At 38.8% G+C, this 21,361-nt stretch overlaps 4 protein-coding genes and 1 long non-coding RNA gene across 11 annotated transcripts; 3 read left to right on the forward strand and 2 right to left on the reverse strand.

Moving 5' to 3' along the window:
* Positions 1-300: 300 nt before the first annotated feature.
* RpL9 (ribosomal protein L9) lies at positions 301-2,982 on the forward strand. Of its 2 annotated transcripts, none has more exons than XM_022800494.2 (4): positions 301-375; positions 895-951; positions 1,638-2,027; positions 2,413-2,982. In XM_022800494.2, the coding sequence occupies exons 2-4, from the start codon at positions 906-908 to the stop codon at positions 2,544-2,546; spliced, it is 570 nt and encodes a 189-aa protein (XP_022656229.1). In that variant the 5' UTR covers positions 301-375; positions 895-905; the 3' UTR covers positions 2,547-2,982. The 2 variants fall into 2 exon arrangements, with proteins under 2 accessions (XP_022656229.1, XP_086840139.1); XM_086984013.1 differs by lacking the exon at positions 301-375 and adding an exon at positions 437-455.
* Positions 2,983-4,471: 1,489 nt separating this feature from the next.
* Positions 4,472-6,971, reverse strand: RpL10 (ribosomal protein L10). 2 transcript variants are annotated; one of them, XM_022800488.2, is made up of 3 exons: positions 6,889-6,971; positions 5,191-5,442; positions 4,472-4,984 (listed from the first exon to the last, which is right to left on the reverse strand). In XM_022800488.2, the coding sequence occupies exons 2-3, from the start codon at positions 5,434-5,436 to the stop codon at positions 4,574-4,576; spliced, it is 657 nt and encodes a 218-aa protein (XP_022656223.2). In that variant the 5' UTR covers positions 5,437-5,442; positions 6,889-6,971; the 3' UTR covers positions 4,472-4,573. The 2 variants fall into 2 exon arrangements, with proteins under 2 accessions (XP_022656223.2, XP_022656224.1); XM_022800489.2 differs by lacking the exon at positions 6,889-6,971 and adding an exon at positions 6,652-6,852.
* A 1,047-nt stretch (positions 6,972-8,018) lies between these two features.
* Positions 8,019-12,533, reverse strand: Fancl (E3 ubiquitin-protein ligase Fancl). 3 transcript variants are annotated; one of them, XM_086983999.1, is made up of 9 exons: positions 12,368-12,533; positions 11,915-12,018; positions 11,667-11,806; positions 10,945-11,120; positions 10,165-10,335; positions 9,872-9,987; positions 9,620-9,729; positions 9,234-9,342; positions 8,019-8,986 (listed from the first exon to the last, which is right to left on the reverse strand). In XM_086983999.1, exons 1-9 carry the CDS (start codon positions 12,432-12,434, stop codon positions 8,780-8,782), a joined length of 1,200 nt encoding a protein of 399 aa, XP_086840125.1. In that variant the 5' UTR covers positions 12,435-12,533; the 3' UTR covers positions 8,019-8,779. The 3 variants fall into 3 exon arrangements, with proteins under 3 accessions (XP_086840125.1, XP_022656202.1, XP_086840126.1); XM_022800467.2 differs by having other exon boundaries at positions 9,872-10,002; XM_086984000.1 differs by lacking the exon at positions 11,915-12,018 and having other exon boundaries at positions 9,872-10,002; positions 12,368-12,504.
* On the forward strand, positions 8,911-11,181 carry LOC147756608 (uncharacterized). The gene is made up of 2 exons (XR_015324037.1): positions 8,911-9,051; positions 9,494-11,181. It is a non-coding gene; the product is annotated as an uncharacterized LOC147756608 (long non-coding RNA).
* A 3,358-nt stretch (positions 12,534-15,891) lies between the features above and the next one.
* Positions 15,892-18,410, forward strand: LOC111247078 (uncharacterized). Of its 3 annotated transcripts, XM_022797632.2 has the most exons (3): positions 15,892-16,321; positions 17,061-17,745; positions 17,882-17,988. In XM_022797632.2, the coding sequence occupies exons 2-3, from the start codon at positions 17,068-17,070 to the stop codon at positions 17,897-17,899; spliced, it is 696 nt and encodes a 231-aa protein (XP_022653367.1). In that variant the 5' UTR covers positions 15,892-16,321; positions 17,061-17,067; the 3' UTR covers positions 17,900-17,988. The 3 variants fall into 3 exon arrangements, with proteins under 3 accessions (XP_022653367.1, XP_022653366.1, XP_086840806.1); XM_022797631.2 differs by having other exon boundaries at positions 15,900-16,321; positions 17,061-18,410; XM_086984680.1 differs by lacking the exon at positions 15,892-16,321 and adding an exon at positions 16,657-16,725 and having other exon boundaries at positions 17,061-18,410.
* Positions 18,411-21,361: the final 2,951 nt, after the last annotated feature.

The following is a 21,361-nucleotide window of genomic DNA, read 5'->3' on the forward strand; positions in this document are numbered from 1 at the left end:
AAATTTCTAGGCATATGACTTATTTTTACCTGACTTTACACGATGTCTTTATAAATTATTCAATTAAATCTTACGAAGCCTTTGTCTCACATGGAATATTTGTCTGCTAACTAACGCTATAGATTTTTGACCATTTGTTGGGCCAGCTGCCGTTACATTTCTATAGTATTTAGTAATTGATATTAAGAGCGTTCCCTGCCATAATAATGCGTATGTCAATTTAATACCGGAGGCCCTAATACTTCGTTCCGATGAGGGATATTCTGAAGCGTTCTGTAATTGTTCAAAATTGGCGCTAATGCGTTCATTGGTGTTGTGAAAATGGCAGACACGACTACGAAACCACTGCGAGGTCTTTTTAGGTGGCCGTCCGATGTATGTGTATCATGTTAAGAATAACCTGGAGAAATCGAGGGAGAATTAGAATTTACTGATATAATTTTATGTTATCACCGGTGCCGAATCATTTTAGATTGTGATATCATGACAAAGCTAGGATATTTTTGAAATATTTCATTACAAAAACTTTTTGTGTGAACGACCTGTGTTTGCTTGCATCCTGTGAGGTCTATTGTGCTGCCGCAGATTAAGGCATAAGAAAAGAATGTTGCAAAATCAAATAGAGCATCAAGTTCACGACTAGCTTGTATCCACTAATAAAAACTGATTTAAATATATTTTGTACCCGCTTTAATTAAGCAAAGTGAGAAACATAGTTATTGCCTGACTGATACATGTACCGAAATGGGGTTCTGCGCTTGTTTATTTCGTTTTTGTTCTAACCACGTGTGTGGTTTAGGCACAATTTTGACGTTAAGAAATGCGTGTTTACATGTAATAAGCGTGTTGTGTGTGCAGGTTATTTTCGCTTAGGTTCGTTAATGATTTTTTCAGCTAGGTAAGCCATGAAGACGATTGTCAGCGAGCAGTCGGTCAAGATCCCCGATGGAGGTAAGTACCGTGTTGATAATTCACAATTAACTCTTCGAAAGTTTTCGAATAGAGTAACCTCCTGTGCGGTTAAAGAGTGCGTTAGTGGGGAGGTTTTATAAGCAAAACCAAGTTGAACCGTTGTCGCTACGTTTGCGTTGCGTAGTTCTTGGTGTTCACAGACTCTTGATTTTAGCTAATGTTCGTCCATTGTACTATAACACGTAGTGATGAAAGCCTTAATCCATTCTCTGACGATTTGGTCTAACTCCGTCGCGGAACTCCATTTGAGGTTTTCTCTTTTGGAGCCTCCAAAATGGCAGCGAACCAGTTCGGCGAGATTATATAATTGGCCTGAGCATATCTGGACTAGTGTGTGAGGAAGAATCTTTAAAAATTGCCGTTTATGTAAATATGTGACGGTCAGTTGGTAGTTTTGCGATTTTTAGCAGTTTTTTTAAAATCCGTAATCGTTAAATATTTTTAGTCATTAAGAGTAACATCTGTTGATCACGCCTGTGTGAAAAGTTATCTTTCAGTACGTTAAGAAACGAATCAAAGATATTCCTCGCCATTAGTTCGAATTGTTTGAATTACTACACCTATCCATAGTTTATCTCAAAGATAATATTATAAATAAAGCTTATGATTTTGCATTTCGTTCTGTGGCCCTGTTTTGATGATCTGTTTTTGTGGCGATCAAAAAGTGACCTGTAAAGTACGGTCTCGGGTGGTGACTATCACTGGTCCCCGCGGAGCGCTGACCCGCAGTTTCCGCCATGTTCAGGTCCAGATGGAAATGCCGGACCCGAAAACGCTCACTGTTCGTAAGTGGTTCGGTATCAAGAAAGAACTGGCCACCGTCCGTACCGTCTGTTCTCACGTTCAAAACATGATCATCGGTGTCACCAAGGGATTTCTGTACAAAATGCGTACCGTGTACGCTCACTTCCCCATCAACGTCGCCATCTCGGAGAATAACACATTGGTTGAGATTCGTAATTTTCTTGGGGAGAAGTTTATCCGCCGAGTGAACATGTACAAGGGAGTGACGTGCGTCAACTCGTCCGCCCAAAAGGACGAATTGATTCTGGAAGGTATGTGTAAAATACGTCAGTTGATAAATAGTAATTGGCTTATCTCGACGTGATCGTAGCTCGTGTACGACGTGTACATAGAGAGAAATCCAACATATTCAATGTTATTCGCTCAACTCGTTTAGTAGGGAGGACTTGATGGAAATATTTTGCTAGACATTGATGGATTGTTTGTTGAGAACTGCTGATTTAGGAGAAATCAATCCATTTACTGAGGAGTGGATGAACTTTAGATTTAGTTAAGGTGTTTGCTCTTTTGGGTTCTTGCTCCGACCTATGTTTTGCGTCATAAGACGCATTGCTGGGTTCGACGAAAATAAACACAAAGATTTTCCGTTTTGTTACCAAATTATACTACTTTTAATCTAATTTGACTTCGTTGCAGGTAACGACATTGAAGCCGTATCACGATCAGCGGCTCGCATCCAACAGTCGACTCTCGTGAGGAACAAGGATATCCGTAAGTTTCTTGACGGTATCTACGTTTCGGAGAAAGGACACGTTGTTCCGGATGTTTAGGAAAAGGGGCCATGAGCAATGGCTATGTGTCGCTCGACTGTGGTGAAGTCGCTAATAAAGGGGGATTACAAAAAAACTTGGGCTAGGTTTTCATTTTATTTAGTAGGAAAAAATTCAAGTTATATCTTGACAGAAGCCGATTAGTTAGTTTTAGTTCTCTTCAATTCAAACAACTCTGGGTATTTTTAACTTAGTTTGCCTTTAATAAGCCAGTTCGTACTCGCTTATTAATATATCATTATCGAAAATAGTACTTAAACTCATACGTACTTTTGTATTTTAGATAACTGATGCAAATCTGCTCGCGCTAATAATGTTTTTAAAGAGAACATGACTGGTCCATATTTCATCTACATAAGGCTAGATAGAAGCGTCAATGAATGCAAAGATCAAAGTTGATTAAATTAAATAAAGCTATTGTGTGTAATTATTATAATCCTCGGTGCGTTTGCTTTACATTACCATCCAATTAGAGCTTGACATAGCTAAAGAAGCTCTGACCTAATGATGGTGATTAAAGGCCGTAAGGAAGTTTCGCTTTAACTGATCTTGGCATAGCTAGAGACAAAAACGTATCATCTCTTCAACGGATGTTGGAGGTAACAGTTAACGAAAGGCATTTACTGAAATTGTATAAATCGTATATAACGATTAACACAATTTAAGTTAAAACACCATTAAAAAATGTTAAGTGTATAACGATTTTTCCCGGTTCCATTCAAAACTGCATTATTGATCTCAAAAGTATGAATATTTTTTTAGGAATTTGGGAACACACATTCCTAGAAGATATCATGAGCGAAAATTATCCAGCATGATAAAATTGCCATCCAAGATGTCCCTATGGTCAACCTAATAATTTCACGAGCTATACGGCATACTTCTAAATAATTGTTCAACGAATTAAACAAAGAATTATGATTTCTTAGTATGTGTTAGAAGTACTCTCTTTATTTTTTACACATTTATGCCACCACTTTGATAGCTTCTGGGCAGCTATATATATACCATTCCCATACGCAAAGTCCCGTAATTACACGGACTTTGTTCGGGTATAAGCGGGTTAAATCCATCGTTAGATATTTCTTCACTTAATTAAGAATTAAGGCATGGCGATGAGGTCTGACGTTGTCATCAAGTGATCCGCCTGGGTGCCTTTATCTTCTCGTCAATAGTCTACGAGCCCCATAAGGAACTTGACATAGTGGTCGCATTCATTGTTTTATTTTCAGTGAATATCTCATAGTAGCAACTGGCCCTAATATCCATTGCAAGTACTATTATTAGTTTACGCCCGTACGTATTCGACACTGTTTATGAACTCGATTTCTCCCCAGGGCGACGCCTGGTCCTCTCCCGTTGACACTACCATGCCTCTTCCATGGTGGCGGTTAATGCTTTATACGAGTTTTTCGTGAGTTTTCGCAACTGGCACGTGAAATACACCATTCGCATTTCATGGCTTGTAGTGAATTCATGGGATATACATTGTGTTCTGTTATTTTTTCAAGCATTTTTAATACTTGAGTTACGACTTTATATTACATTACATGTGAGACACCGGTTTTGAGCCCTTACATTCAAAGCTGGTTTTGTGGAAAACCCCAATTGCAGCAATGCATCCTTGGTTTTCGGGTCCCGACGTCTGCTCGCCTCCTTGCTGGCTTTTAACACTCCAATTTATGCTCTTTAAATGCTTGCACCATTCACGTACTGTGTATTCTTTCAGCATTTTCTTGCCTAATATTTTCGTTGATGTTCGATAAATTTCTAGAGCCTTGTGGTTCTTGAGGGACTTGACTACTGAGCGTCAACTTTAGCCACTAGGCTTTTTTCTTTTAAACTTGTTTCTTATGTAGTATCGCGTCTATTTCTTCTATCAGTCAATAATCTAGTTTTAGGCTTACGAAATAATCACACTCATATGATTTTCATGGTTAAGGCATTGGTTCTTTATTATACCTCATACCAACGATTAATGTGTCACGGCAACGTTCACCGGTGATGGTAGTCTCCTTATAACGCGTTCATGCCCTAAGCTCACGTTGGATTTGGATCCAGTTCGTGAAGGGTCCGTGCGAATTGCGGTACTGGCAAGTGACACCGTCGGGCTTCAATCGGCCATCCACGCGCATCTCTTGGTAGTCATCCTGGTCCCACTTAGTGAAACCCCATTTGCGCGATACGTAAACACGCTGACGGCCAGGGAACTTGAACTTAGCACGGCGCAGTGCCTCAACAACACTCTCGCGGTGCTGTTCTTTGGCGCGAACCGACATAATGATTTGGCCGATGTTCACTCGGGCAACTGTGCCTTGGGGCTTACCGAAGGCGCCACGCATTCCCGTTTGTAGACGATCAGCGCCCGCGCATGATAACATTTTGTTTATACGTAGCACGTGGTAAGGGTGAAGACGCACACGAAGATGGAAGGCGTCCTGAAATTATTATGACAGTAGCAGAATGCGAAACCGTCAAAATCAGTAATTGGACATGCAGATATGGGTAGGCATATATTAGGGCTATTTAGCGCTGGATTATGCTTTTCGTGTTAAGATTTTTTGCTTGGCAACGCAATTGGTTGTATACTAATTAAGAAAATAATTTAGGTTGCCATAGTAGCGCATGAAATCGTTCTACATACTTTACCGCAGGTCTTGACGAGGTACTTGTTCGCACATATACGAGCGGCCTCTAGAGCTTCAGATGAGAGCTGCTCAAACTCCCGAGACACAAGATGGACACAGAGTGGGAACTCATCGACACGGGCCTTTTTACGTCCAAGGTCGTAAATACGGATCTTCGGATCAGGAACACCCCGGCAGAATCGAGATTTCGGGTACGGCTTGTTTTTACAGTAGCGATAACACCGCGCTGGACGGCGACCCATTTTCACCTGCGAATATTTAAAAAGGGAAAGAATTTAGGCTCCTTGCCAATTACGTTCACATTCTATTTTAATGTTCATATTCTATTTAATGCTATGCTTTATATAACAAAATATCTGCCAAACTAAAGACTGCTCCTCTATACCATGATGACTTTTAATTGGCCAATCGTATAACTCTGGCTGTTAGAACACTATAACACGTAGTAGCCAGCAGTGCACGCCGCCGTTTGTTGCACGAATCTCTTTCGAATCCAAGATTGATGTTCAAAAATAACATGTTCTGAAGCAAGTACCTAAAACCCACTAACTGTATATTGACAGTGACGAACTACGATAAACCAGTTTTGTTATCGAGCTACTATGTTCTAGGCTTAATGCCAGATTTTCTAATTACAGAAAACCTGAGTCAAGCACCCGATGGAGCATCACATCGAACTCGATATAGAGGTGATACAAATTTGTTCAAGTTGAACTTTTGTAGCAAGCATTTGAGACCAAACGTTCTCTCGACGATCGTCTGGAACTATGACTATCCGGCGTTTTTATTGGGAGTTTATGCTCCAGGTTTAAAGTCACGCTAAGACTGCAAACCTGTGTCAATATCCCAGAATTTTATTCCAATTCGTACAGTTTCGTGCACCGCTACACAAATTTAGTTAAAAAAAAACAATGAAAGTAATCAGGTTTCCAAAAAAGAAACCATTATTGTTTACAGGCTCTAGTAATAATGGAAGAATCGCCGACCGATTATGTTTTAAGATGCCACGGACCAACGCTTAGTAGCTCTAGTTTTTGTAAGCGCACCAGTTTCTCGATGTCTCGATAGCTGGGTTTTTATATCCATTCTACATTACGTAAAACAAGCAAATATTCGCTTATATTGTGGCTACTTAGCACTACTGCATGTGGTATAATCGATGTGATAAATACATTCAACAGTTACCAGATCGCACTTTTCGACTCAAAATGTTCCAAAAACCATTTGCACAATAAAATTAACCGTTTGTCATTGCAAATGCCTGGAGTCATGGACAATTTAATTCCTAAGCGCTACAAACTATAGAATCACCATATTAAAAGGTTGGAGGACGAAGGCCATGAAGCTATTGTAGGCTGCAGTTTTGCCATGCATGTGCATATATTCAAAGTGAACTTATGAATTCGATTACGTTCGATGCTCTAAGTATTGGTACCAATTCCGTACTCGTAACTTACTCGTAGCGTTAAAAAGATGGATCTTTACACTTTACAACTCAGAATTCAAACAAAATCATATAATGGCTGGGTCCAGGAAGCGAATACACCATAGGGTTCCACCACTTATTATAATTATGGCAAATTTTACATGTCTCTAATTCAATTTTTGCTTGAGAACTTTGTCGTAATTGATAAATTCACTCACGGTATATTGACGCACTTGATATATATATGAAATTCATAGAAATCACATACCTTTGGAAGCGAGCCACGTGTGACTCCACACTTCCAATCCAAAAGAAACCCTAACGGAAGTTTATGGCAGACGACCAAAACTGAAACCACTGGAGGGAATGAAAAGGCGCGAACACTTGAACAAAATTTTTCGCGCGGGAACTTTCGGGTAATAACTTTTTTCGAATTGTCTTTGAGTTTTAATTTTTCATTAAAGAAGTCGCCACTTATTATATGTGATAATGGCCTAAATGTAATATTAGTAGTAACTGTAAGTTTGTTAAGTATCTATAAAAAATTACTTCAAAATCAAATTTATTAATCTACCAGTCTGATAAGTAGACAAAAGTACTGCACTCGTATAGAAATCAATAACGAATTTTATACGCAGCCCCTCTGCACACACTGTCTGCTTATTGGTAGCGGCAAGCTTGATGATCTAAACTTCGTAGCCATCAATTCCGCATAAGTCTGTTTTTTATTTACTCTTTTATATATATATATATATATATAACATTTACTGTTTTTTTATCTCATATAAGAAAAGTATCAATTATTACTCGTGTGTTCTTGTCCCATAAATTGCTCTCCGCTATGATGGAACGAACGTGTGAGTATTCTTGGGCAATCCGAAGCCGCCTACCAATATTTCTATTGCCACAATTAGTATCAGTAATTTTGCTTGCGCTTTCTTTTAATGCATTATTTCTATTAGTAAACATAGTAGAATAATTAAGTACATGGTATTATATTACGAACAGACTAATAATCGGTTTTAAGCAACCAAGCGTGTTTTTTTTTAAAGTATATTATTAAAATTTACGACCAAGTATTTTAAGATCATACCGTAACAAGATCATATTATAATCGCAGTGCACTCCTAAATCGATACTCTTCTATTAATTTTAATGTTATTTTTATGCATCTAGGTAAACTTCGATAGTTTATCTGCTAAGCGATACACAATTTACCAGCTATTTACAAGAAGGAGAAGGATGTTTTTTATTCGGGTTTGCTGACTGAGTTCTACGAGCTGGGCCAGCATTGCATGACTACTAACCCTGGCACGAAAAAACTTCTAAAAGCTCGCCTAATCTTCCAGATTAAGACATCGAAATGAATCGAGTGTCTAACTGACAAAACTTTTGCAGTTGATTTCTAAGTGAGTGGAAAATATTTATTATCGGTTAAACAGATGCGAGCGGATCCTCAAATCATTAAGAATTATCTATTATTATTCAGTCAGTAAGTTTACTGAACGCTAGCGGCGGTTCTATGTAGGACGTGTATACTAAAATAGCGCGCTTCATTTATGTTCATCAGTTCGTCATTGCTACTTTATGTATGAACGCTCTTGGGGCCAAGATACCAGGAGTCACTATTAAAGACTTCTATGTTTCTCAAAACTGCACTTAAAATGTTATTATACACTAACTATATAATATCAAGCTTGTTTTTTATTTACACTTTAGGCAGCTTTTCTACTATGTGAATAAGTCGTCGGAATTATCCCTTTAATGCGTAACATAAAAAACTTCACTAGAAGCTGGGGAATGTCCTGCTGGATTTCTCTTTGGATTTTTCCAATAAGGTTATAAAACGGCGTGATAATTGCTAACGCTATCAACCAGCGATATTCACAAGTTTATGGTTACTACGGCAACGCAATCAGAGAAACAAGCATTTGACATTCAGACCATGTCGTCCCCTTTATCTAAAGGGTAAATTAGATAGTGTTGTCAAGTGCTTTATTACATTACTTTCTAAACCCATTTACAATACTTACAACTGATCGATTCAGATTTTCGTCGGATTTTCAACAAAATACCAATTACGATTGTATTCTTCATTCGAGCTCAAATCAGACTTAACTGAGTCCCTGCGTGCCACCCATTTTTCATGTGTTCGATGTTCAACATGGAACTACTGCTGTTGTCGTTGTCACAGCTGTTGTGAGTATGGCTACAGGTTGTTCACAGTAGACGCAAGGAGCAAATGATCCTCCAGTGACAGCTGTGTGTGCTCGGGTGGCGCCCTGCTCTACGCCCCATTGAAGCGCCCAGGAGCGGAAGCATTCGATATGATATGCCCGCCGACACGAGCGATGCGCGCAGAACACCTGATAAAATTTGTACATAAATTAAACCTTCCATGCACACACTGATTCTACCAAGAAAAGGATAGGTATGGTACTAGCATGAAAATGGTTTTTCATAACATATATAAATATATAGTGTTAAATGCTTGAACATAAATATAGTAGGTAGAAATATATAATGAAATGACAAAAAAGCTATTGTGGCTATATTACTATAAATAAATCGCATTTAATAAGCCTAGAGATGGTGATAAGACACGTTACGTACGTCGGGTATTTGCTCGCCGAGTCGATACGCATAGCAAATAGCACACGTGATGTCCACTTGTGAGTTTTCTTGGATTCGCACTAGCCTCAGTTCGTCTCCCAAAGCCATCCTGTTAATTTAAGAATAAGAATTTTATGTTTTGTGAACTTCTTCTTTTTTTTTGCTTTATTATTATTATTCTATTTTTAGTCTCATTAGTGTATTAATATATCTAATTGTTTTTCCTTTCTTAATTGTTAAAAAAAACAATTAAATTACAGTCATCTCCCACAACGAAAATATGTAGAGGTGCTGCATAAAAGCTTTCCACTTTTTGTTGTTGGAAATCGACTACCCAGCAGTGAGGTGATGCGCTAATTAAAAGAAACATTACTACTGATAGATACCTTAGGTTGTCGAGTACATCTTGTTGCGAGTCCCACTTTCGCGACCATTCAGCCCGTCTCAAAATTTCGCGGAATCCGACACCCGAACTTGGACAACCCAACAACTCCAACTGAAATCAGTTTCAGAATTTTCATCTCTTAGCTAATTCCTCAACATCTGAATATCTTTATTGATGCTTGTAATACATCAAAAATACGTTAAATATTAAATGCAACGAGTAAAGGACACGTAATTTAGACAATAAATTTTACCAATGGGGGTTTTTCCAATTGAAGTGGATCCGTGAACGTAATTTGAAGTGCTAGAGAATCTTCAAGAGCCACTCTTCTATACGGTCGACGTAAGTCTGATGGATCAACGACCCAAGCTAAAGAGTCCAAAGCTTTCTCAAAACAAATACATAACCATATGCATCGTTGCAGTCGTATATGCGAAGTCAGATTGTAAGACGTAAATATAAATTCATTGCAGTATTATTGACTTCAATTAAAGTCTACAAGATTTTAAATCAGTTATATAATATCATTAAGCTGGTAAAGTTTACATTTAAGGGAATCGTAGAATGGTTGTAATTTATTAATAAAATCTTTGAAGACTGTGAAGGCGTCAGCTACTTCACGGGGTCGGTAGAGACCCGCGGTTTTCGCAAGCAGCTCTCGCGGGATAGAAGAATTCACGACGCGGCCCTCGATAATGTTGTAGGTCATATCCATATCTGTAACACTCCCATAGCAATTAACACAATACTAACTATAAAAAACAGTTGTGAAAATAAAGACAATATATACATTGTCTGTGTCATGAGAATAAATTTTATAGCTGGATAGTTTCCAACACTTTGTAAACGCACGCCCATAAAGAGGCATGAATTTAGCTTTACGTTCAGAATATTAGAAGTGTGTAAGCAAGGCAGCACTTGCCCCGTGTTTTATCTAACCAGATTAACTGGAAACATGTTTCGTGTTATTAAGAGGAAAGAATGATCAAAAAAAATTATACAGTTTAGTCCAAATGCAACATCAAATGAAAGTCAACTGTCATCACATTAATCGCAAACCGAGTAAAAGCTATAGATGACGTATGATTTTAGAAGGGTGCTGAAAAATGAAAATATATTTGACCTAACAGGAAGCAGTACGAGACGAACTTTTATAATGAAGTCAAATTTACAGCACGCTCATTGTGCATCTCAGGTGTCTACCTGTGTCGAATCACAAACATCATAGACTCGGAAAATGATGGCGAGCAATGTGATACCATCGTATACCTTTTATTTATAATAAGTGAAAGAGACACTCTTTACAAATGAGACAAGTTTACAAACCACGGTACGTGAGCGTCAGTCGATTTTTGGACACCTCTTTGAGAGACTCAACACCTATCGTAGAGATTAACTGATCGAGAATCAGGCGAAATGTTTTCGCTCCTGATACGCGACGAGAACTCAAATCGGCTCCTTCAGCCGCAAAACCATTATTGTATTCGCCCCGTTCAACCAATCTGCAAACCGTGAATGACAAACTGTATATATTTGTAATAAACGTTTGTATAATATGCCTGACATCATATCTATCTATGCTTGAATTTGAAATACGGTAGTAACAAGCAATGTATAACAATTGATTTTCAAATAAGTAACTCGTATACCATACGTTCATGCTTTTTTAGAGCATTATCAGCCAATCCAACGTATATTTTTATAGATTTTTTTTTCAAAAAAAGAATCACATCTTCAGGGAGATAAACTATAATTAATTGTACGTTTTCAATTGCAGTTAACATACTGATAGCTCAGATAGAAGTAAAATGTCGTCGTGTTTTATTGTATTTTTTAGTGTATGGCTGAAAGGTCTCTACGTCAGTACTGCAAATCTCAGGATACTCATGACTGGCTATCATGAGGCCCGCTCACAAAGTTTACGTTCAGTTTACGTTTATTTTTTCATAGCTACGAATGAAATAAAGACATGTCTTGTTTGGTGATGTAGACGATTTAAGTGTTATTTGTTTTAACAACGGGATTTCTCTATTAGTGTGTCTTCTGACCTGTTTAATGCGTTGAGGAGCTCATGTAAATAGGAGGACGGCTTTCGCATCTTTTTGATCTTTTCGACCAGCTCCGGTGAATCTGCATTGAGGCGATCCATTAAGGATGCTAGTAGGCCGTCTGGAGATGTTACCTCAACCTGGGTAAAATAAAACGGTAGGAAGAAAATAGGCACAGTTACAAATGTCGGTAAACAGCTTTAGCGAAAAAGATCAGTGAGTTTTTCAGTGTCAAGCGTTTCACGTACCTCTCTATGTGCGTCACCACATCGTAGAAAAATAGGTACATTTCGATCGCATAAACGCAGCCAGCCTCGGAATTCGGTTAGATCAGCCTTTATTGGCACAAAATCTATAATTGAAATATTCCAAGCGCACAAAATCATGGAGAATGGAGTTATCAACAAATACACATAATGTATGACATAAATTTCGTGCTTATCCTAATATTACTGTGGTTACTCGATTTGTGACCTGCCGATAGCCTCCATCCAGTAAATGGACGATGAAATGGACGCAACAATTGAGGTATTGCCAGAAGCTTAAAGCCTATCGCGAAGGTTTCAATATGTCATACTGACAAAGAAATGTGGTATAAAATATTCTTGCTGCATTAAACAATCGGATACAGTTTTCTGTTCAAGGCATGTAACTATCATCTATTTGCCCTGAGGAAATATTGTGTATTGTAACCGACTTACTTGGAAATCGCAGAAGCATTTCTTTGCGTTCAGACAACTCCGTTTCAGTAATCTGAGACAGGTTCATTTTTGTTAAACGCTTCAAATCAAGCCTTAATGGCGAGACGCTATCAATATACAGACATATTCGACTTGTCTCTAGATGGAAATAGCAGATGTGTGAACGCAATCATTAAATGGCAGGGCCCGCCAAAAAGGAGAGGAGAAAGTCAAACAAAAACAGTGGGAGAGACGACACAAGCCGTTCTTTGGTGCTACTTGACTCTACCACAGTGATACTCTGTTTAGAAATATTTTGATTAAATATATCAATAAACAGCATAAATTGAGGAGCGTAGTAGATAGAACGGAATGTATTCTGAGTTAACGATACGGTAAATAAACAGAAACAAACTTCTCATCCAGGAGGAGTGGGGCCTCACTTGTTCTGGGCTGCACTCCTCCTTTTTCCCCTAAGTTGAATTTTTTTTGCATAATCTTATGCTATCAATGAAACATCTATTTCACTAATTACAAATAACAATTATTTTAAGAAACCCATATGAATATAGGGGTTACACCACGCTAAAAAAATGCATTTACATTTAAATATAATTCTAAGATGATTATTTGAATTCCATCATTTAATGCTAATTTTCATTTGACTAATTCAATTTGTATCAAAGATCTCCCGCAATACAAGAATGCGTCTCGTTAGGGGTGTAACCAACTAGATTATTTTCGGTCCTATTTTTTGCACATTTGATCTATTAAAGATAAGTGCATAACAAAATAAAATCCATTAACGAGCCTTGTTTGACTATGATATATTTCTCATGAGCGAATGTTTCTTCATGAACTTGCAACTAGATATTTTTCGGTATTTCAACATAAAAGCCACTTTAGTATTAAATAAGGGTAAATATACTACGAAAACGTCTTAAACTGAGCGGTGGTCTTATTTGTTTGCAGGATAGCCTTCATTAGTAAGTCTACTGTTCACATGTTATGCTGGCCACTCATTACTTATGCTGCACTCGAAACTGCGTGCAATTACTTTTGTTACGAATGTTTAAGAAGACTGTAGATATGAGTCAGCCGGTTTAGAGAAAAAAAAAAATTACTAAACAAACGGACTACCCGGGCACAATAGCTTAAGATGATACTATACCATGTCACTTCTTAATGAGTTCAGGAAGACGCACATACATATACACAGGTACTATTTTAATGTTAAGTACGCTTCATTATTAATAATGAGTAGAAATAGATGATGCAGAAAGCCTAATTATGCTGTCTTTGTGTTGTCATTCGACATTTCATTATGATGTATTAGCTCAAAAGTTCAATCTTCATGAGTGTAAAGCTCATATCCTTTCTATACATATTGCGTTCGAAGATTTTAACGAACACTTATGATTGCTTTCACGGTTGAAATTTAGTGATGATGAAGTCCAAATTTTAAGATTACGCATGTCATTCGTAAAACTGAACAACACAGTTATTTGCTTTCGGGAAAGACCCCGAAAGCAATTTCAGGTCTTTTAATTTTAATCCGAGCTCACAGTGTCTATAAGAGTTCGAGTGAACCACTTACTTAGCCCATGCCAGGCTTGTAATTTCGTCCCCTATCGACATCTACTACCAGTTTGTGGACTAATGTGTGAAGATTGCGTTATGTATAGTAAAAGAAAGAAAGGAAGTAAGTGACGGTAGCCATCAAAATGATGTCGGCGATGCTTCACAATTGCGAAAGCGTGAAGAGGCGGAAGGTTTCCGGTCCGATGTGGAGTGTGTCACGAACAAACCGTGGCTCACGTTAGGTATATTCACTCCATCGTGTTAGACACCGTACTACCCTACTATAACCGTGGTTATAAAGGTACTCTACGCAATTGCAATCTGTGATGCTGTGGAAGAAACAGTTGATGATCATGAAAGGTCTGATTGACATGCCATCGCTCTCTTGGATCTGTGAGTCTTCGACTCTAGCTATCAATATATTTGAATTAAGGAAAGTGGTGTCTGAAGAATTAAAACGCCTAAAGGAAGATGTTCAGAGGAGGGTCGAAGTTAAGAGGATTGCTACTGAAACTAGACCGGAAAAGTTGGAAGAGGAAATCTTAGAGAAGACCGATAGAATCTATTTGAGTTCGATGATCGACACGCTTCAGTTGGAGATCGAACGCGGAATTTTGGATGCGTATTTTATTCAACGCTCCAGGCACGAGCTATTCTGGTTTAATGTCAGGCACCAGATAACGAAACACAACTGGCAAGGAGGAAAGGTCACCAGTACAGTCAGGTCTGATTGGCGGATATCCGATTGAAATATACATCTCGGTTACAACGGAAACATATCAGTGCCTCGGAGTATTTGTGGGTCCTTGCTCCCTTCAGCATTCTGCAGAGCGGCCAATGAAAAGCTAGATCGTTATTCGAATCTACGATTGCTTTGGGGAAACATTTAACGAATTCGTACTTTCGACTACGTCCGAAGGTATAAAAGATTGCTTCAAAAATTCTCATAGTAACTTCCGGTATGTGACCCGTAACATTTGCGGAATCAACGACATTACTCAAGCGCCATTCTACCAAAAACAAAACGAGATGGTGAGCACTGGAGTGAAAGTAAAACTGTTATAGTCACATTTGCTGGTGACAAGAATTTGTCTATTGACTCTGAGAAAATTGCTACTAAGTAAATCTTTCATGAATCACTATAATAATAATACATTGTTGTAACTCATTTAATGGTCGACGTGTCGTGTCGGTGAACTGAGGTATTTATAGTCAGTAATGAGAAACTTCTTTTTGATTTTCAAGTAAACGGTTCGACTTATGTAAAAATGTTCATACGCGAAAAACTTTTCGTGAAACGTTTTACTCAAGTACGCCTCTTAAATATCTGCTGAGTAGCTGGTTTACCCCATTTAGTTTTTGGAACGGCAGGCTCTTCTTGTGACGTTTTTTCAAAATCCGAATTCGAAAGCAATTATTACGAAAAAATAAATGCAAACATTTTGCTACCTAGGTCACACCTGTATCCTATGTGAATTCATTCTATGTGTTTTATTTCATCAAGTTCTAAACCACGTTAGTAGTTGGCGGTGTTGGAACGGTTAACTTCAGAGAAAATGGGGACCCGACATAGGTGACCTCGCTCCTCGAAATCACTAGGTTTCCTTAAGTGTGCGTCGAACTAAATTTCGAAATGGGCAAGCAGTAAAAATTAAAATTAAATTTTAGTTTCGAAATATAATTACTGCCTATAGCAAAGTCATGTTAGTTATACATATGTATTCTTAATATGCATGATGAGTTTGAGATGCATCATCACAAAATGGAATCGTTTGTGTGTTTTAGTGAACGAGTCGTTTGCTTTGAGCCCGTAAACTAATAGCTCTAATATTGACGGAGATATCGTTGATCACAAAAGACGAGAATTGTCGCGTTAGAACCGTGAATAGAAGTTCCTTATGAACCAATATGACAACATAAGTAAATACTGATTTAACCCTTTAAACGGTCGTAATTTTGAGTCCCATAGATAATGAAGTTAGCTTTAGAATTCTGCAGACGCTTAGTCCTTACGAATGGTTCCGAGTAATATTCCGACAGTAGGTGCCAATTTACCAGCAACAACGTTGCAGAAAACCCCCGTCATTTTCAATCATCCTCCCGGCTGCTGAAGAAAATCGTGACGACGTGTGCAAATCTAGTCGGCGAAAATTGGCTGATGTGCAGAGTGACAGGTTTGGGTAGAGTATAATATCCGATGTTCTGCTGGTCCAGTTAATGACGTAATTGCTTACCTGTTGCTCAGTAATGGACTTCAGTGTTTGGTTTATTTGATGTGATAAATATACCGGCAGATGAACGGATAAGTTTGACCAAGCCCTACTAGTAAGGATTTGGCTTCGAAAGGCAGGACAGAGTACCTGAACTGAAGTTATGCGGACTTGAAACAAACAGGTATTCGTACGACGGATCATACGGTAACCTGTTTATACGTAACTTGCATGAATTAAGAAAGTTATGTCTTAGATAGTAGTTTGGACGTTACAAATATCGTTTAGCTCACGTTTTTTAGTTTCTTTTATCGAGCATGTCTGAACTTAACAAAAACAGATTGGTGAGCAAAACTTAGACATGTTTTCACGCTTCTAAAACATTATGATGTAACAGTTATTACAGTAATATAACAAATGAGCTAGGTCACGAGCTTCTTAGAATAATTTCAGTATTTTTGAAGCAGTGGCACCATCGATATTATGTCGAGCGCGCTTGATCTATAATTACTTAACGTACGGACTGCATCTGTCTGCAGGCGAGCACGCGCTCTAAGAGTTAAGCTCTCAATTCTCTCAACACTATAGGTAAAATTACTTTGAACAGCATTTCCATCACTAAGTGACTAACAATCTTGGGAAGTATAGGCCATACATTGCTGTGAAACTGGGCAACAAGGCTCCAGCGTACACTACATATATACTGTACGCTGTTTGTGTTAAAAATGGTTTTTGTCGTTGTTTTGTTCCATTACTATGAATTTCTTTAAAACTGACCAAGAGCTTTTGTTTTGCCCAGGCTATTTTTGGTTTATTACCAATAAACATGACTATATTTGCACTGCTGTGACAGATAATATTATATTGACTTCTTATCACGCCTGCGCACGTTGTGCTTTTCTGTTCATTTGCATTTCGTTCAGGGAAAGAATGGCAGCTGTACCTGTACCCGGTGGTGGTATTCTTCGATTTCGTGATTTTCCTCGACATCTACATCCTGGTCCACAAGGCTTATTCACTAATCCATCAGCCAACGCTGTTGACTTGGTGTCTGCCCGCGGTATGAACCATTTGCTTAGCTCATGCCAGAAATGCGGGTATGTTTGCCCTCGTCATCTTCTATTGCTCTGCGGCCATATCCTCTGCGAGGATTGCGTCCTGTATGCGAGGTCGAGTGACCTGGGAGGCAGTCAAACGACGGAGAATGGCGATTCCCTTGATACAGGCAACGAGCAAGGAGTCACAAAGCGTCTTCGTGTCCAATGCGGCATGTGCGCTGAGCAGACTATCGCTCATATGAGGCACATTGACCCTTTCGTGCTCGAAAGTGTGCGGCTTTTCTGTCATTGCGGATATCAGGGTACTCTCGAACAACTTTCCAGTCACAGGTGGACCTGCAATGTCGTCAGGGAACCACTTTCGACTGCTAAACCTGACCATTCACCAGTAGCAGCTATCGATCCTCAAGATATAAAAAAGTCCATTATCGAGGAAGCAAAACGAATATATAGAACTTCTACGACTGATAGTACAGTACAAGAGCTGGAAAGCAGTCTTGCACAAAAAGTCGATCAAGCTGTACTAACAGCCCAACTCCATTCATTGAAGGTAGATCTACACCGTTTTGTCATTGAGCATCGATCATGCAACGAGCTATTCTGGTTCAATGTCAAAGAACTGATCGAAGAACACGATTCCATGCATAAAGACATTTATTCGCAGACTCAATCACGATTAATTGCAGGGTACCCAGTTGAGGTGATCATTTCTGTGGAGACTGTCGAGACCTGCAAATGCTTTGGGGTATACGTTGGCCCCTGCTCTTTGCCACACTCTGCAGAGTGGCCAATGAAGAAAAAGATCATTCTTCGAATCTACGATGATAACGGCTACACGTTTGGTGAATTTTCGTTCAACACCACTAGTGAAAACTCAAGGAAGTCGTTTGAGAAACCTGAAAGTCAAGGACACATATCTCGATGGGGAAAACGTGGCGGTATGTGTCCGATCGGCGACCTTGCTAGAGCGATGTTCTACGAAAAGCAGAATGGCATGGTGTGTATTGGAGTTGAAGTAAAGCCATTTTAGGCTTATATATATATAAGAAGGATATAGATCGACGAGCGTACTTTTTTGTTACTAATGGGAAGACTGATCCAGTCATTGACAGGACGTGATTACCGTACACACGAATTCTTAGATGCGGTACGGTTCCTCCGTTTGGGGATGACGGTACTGCGTGCAATAAAGTTTGTTCAGCTGGTGGTTCGGTAGTTCATGACGTTAATATGCTAACTTTTCACGGCTGAGTGAATGACCTAATGCAATGTTGTTTAAAGTATGGTTAATAGGCAATTAGGTGCAAACGGGAGGTTACTTATCTGACATTATAAGCTACAACATTTGCAAACAACGATGGCTTTTCGATTCGCTTTCTGTAGAAATGAACCGTAGCATCATAGAGATCAAGAGAAACTGCTGTTATAATTTGCCGACAGGCTGACACCTCGTACGAGTATTTTCTAAAGCATTCATCATTGAACGCTTGTTATCTCCGACAGGCGGCTTAATGAGTTAAGTACAAAAATACAAATCACAATAGGTAGTACGTTCTTATTCAAGGCAGACCATATTTGTTAAAAGCTGTAAGGTGTGGCACTTAGTTATCTAAGCGTATTTTGATTAAAAAGGGGCATAAAAATACATATGCGAACTAAAGCCGCAACTAGCCATTTTGCTCAGATTGAACGAGACATTCTGAAAGAGTTGCAGCAATATATGGGCTAGAAATCAGCAAAATCTATAGCATTTCTTTTCTATACGAAAAAGCTCTGTGAAGCTCTCTGTATACCTATCAGACCTATATGACCAAAGAACTTGAAGCGAGTATTCATACACCGACGCGAAACAGACTGGGTACGTGAGCCCACAAATCAAAAGCTTTGCTTATCAGGATTCGCGCTTAGAACAAACTAACTTGTCGAGGTCGTTTCAATATAGGAAATAATCGGAGAAAAAACGCTAGTAGTTGCCTCGTATTGATTTTTTTGCTAAATTAAAATTCTCAATTTGAACACGATAAAATGACCTTAATGCCATAGAAACCTTTTTAACAAGGAGCCCAGGTCACCTTCTGTTGTGCGACACGTTGGAGAAAATACTGTCAAGTGAATAACGCACTTGTAGACGACGGTTTCATGTATGATGTGGTAGGTGCAACGTGACTGTGTCAGGCTGGTTTAATTTTTTAACACTATGACGAACTCCGACAATCGCAGACAGCTCTGCCTATTGTTCATTAAACACTTCGTTCGGAGTCTGAGGGAGCTTTCGTTCTTAGGTGCGAGGCGGTACGTGTAAAGCGGAAATTGTTCCTGATCACAAATGCATGCAACCCTTCGCTAGGGATACAAAAATATGTTCAGGCGATCCTGGCTCATCTTCTTTTCTTGCAACAAAGTACGGTGAAAACAGATGATCGTTTTAAACTGCGTTACTTATAGAAAGCGACGCAATATATTGCTAAGCACAACAGACATTTGTATGCAAAATACGTGTTCGCGACACAACGATAGACGTTTAGCCATTCTGTAGTCGCTGATATTTTCTTTCCTTACTGTTGGTGTAAAGGAAAGAAAGACATCCATACTTGGGTCTACTACAAGGAGCAATCGTAAAGGTAACCAAGACAAGCCTCAAATGTACGTGTGAAAAAGTTCCTTCATCTTGCTACTTTAGAACAGACCAGGCCCTGCCGCAACCTACGATTCAGACATGAACGACAACCACAACGGTGGTACGAGATAGTTTCCAGCATTTCGGTCATTACATTATTGAAAATTATTTGGATGTAAGCTTAGCGCTTTCATTGAAGCGGAAAATATTTTGCATCTCGCGAGTTTAAGGTAGCAAACATAATCGGTTTAGCAGTTTAAAGAAAAAGTCAGGGCTCGCCGATTTAAGTTCGTCTGCATACGTTTGGCGCAATTGTTTCTGTATGCAATTATTTCTGGTGAAAACCTATAATAGATGATAATTCTTCTCCCACGGTGGGGACCAATTTTGACACAGTAAAGAGTGTAGTGATATATACACGTTCCGGTCAATGCACGGTGTCACCCGCAGACTTTACACTGTGCACCGTGCGCATTCCAGGGTAAAGCATGCCTTGTTTCTACAGAGGGTCGCAAGGGTCAGAAATGGCTTTTAAGTAAAAACAGCCAACGACCTCGGCAAATGGTCATCCGTTGCGGGTCTGTCGTACGAAAGCCGTCGCTTACTTAAAGCTGGACTTCATCAGTTACACTATTTTCACAATATAGGTATCGAGGCACTTTCGAGCAGCTATGATGACATAAATTGATGTGCGAAGTGAATCAAGAGTGTTTTGTGCCGCCGAAACCACGTGAACAAGGCTAGCTGACCTCGTCTAGGTAAAAAACATAATTTTAGAGTAAATCAAGAGACATAGGAAAGTACAGAGATCAAGGAAAGCGGATCACTTCTGAAAACGGATTTTTAAAACTGAAAAATGACGTTATGAAATCAACCGAAAGATTTGACTTAAAGCCTTAATTGCTTGAACCGAAAATAGGGGACAGCTCTTCCTTTTTTAGTATTACTGATAATACTAACATAGTGAAAAAAAACATCACGGGACACCGTTCTAGCTATAAGTCATTCTAAGCGACGTAAGTCAAGGAGTATTTCCAAAATCATAGGCAGATTTCAAGTTTCCTACATGCAATTACACCTAATTGACGGCTGTTCTATTAGTGGTTACATCGTCCTACGAAAAATCCTTAACTGCAAATACTATGACATTAATACTAATTCTCAATCGATTCATGAGAAGGCAAAGATGGATTTTGTGTATACGATCAGCTTGGACACACTTTCGGCAAATACTTATTAAGAATTGCTCCATTGGCAATCGTGGCCAGTGCCAGACAGAACTGAGGGCTAGGACAAACGCAATATACGTATGGTTTGAATAAGTCAACTTTCTACTAAAAGCGAAGTTTTGCATTGGGATCAAAATTAACGGACTGTAATTTAGTCATGTAATCTATGTTATGATACTATGATAAAACACATTATTATTGCTACTATTATTATTATGTTGTTGATAAGTGTACGTATCTACTATCGACCCTCTAATGAAAAATGAAAATATATCTGGGATAAAAAAATCCAATAAACATATAGTTCTTGTGATGTTTTA

The sequence above is a fragment of the Varroa destructor genome, unplaced genomic scaffold, assembly GCF_002443255.2.
Source record: "Varroa destructor unplaced genomic scaffold, Vdes_3.0 BEIS01000003.1, whole genome shotgun sequence".
In the NCBI taxonomy this organism is placed as follows: Eukaryota; Metazoa; Arthropoda; class Arachnida; order Mesostigmata; family Varroidae; genus Varroa; species Varroa destructor.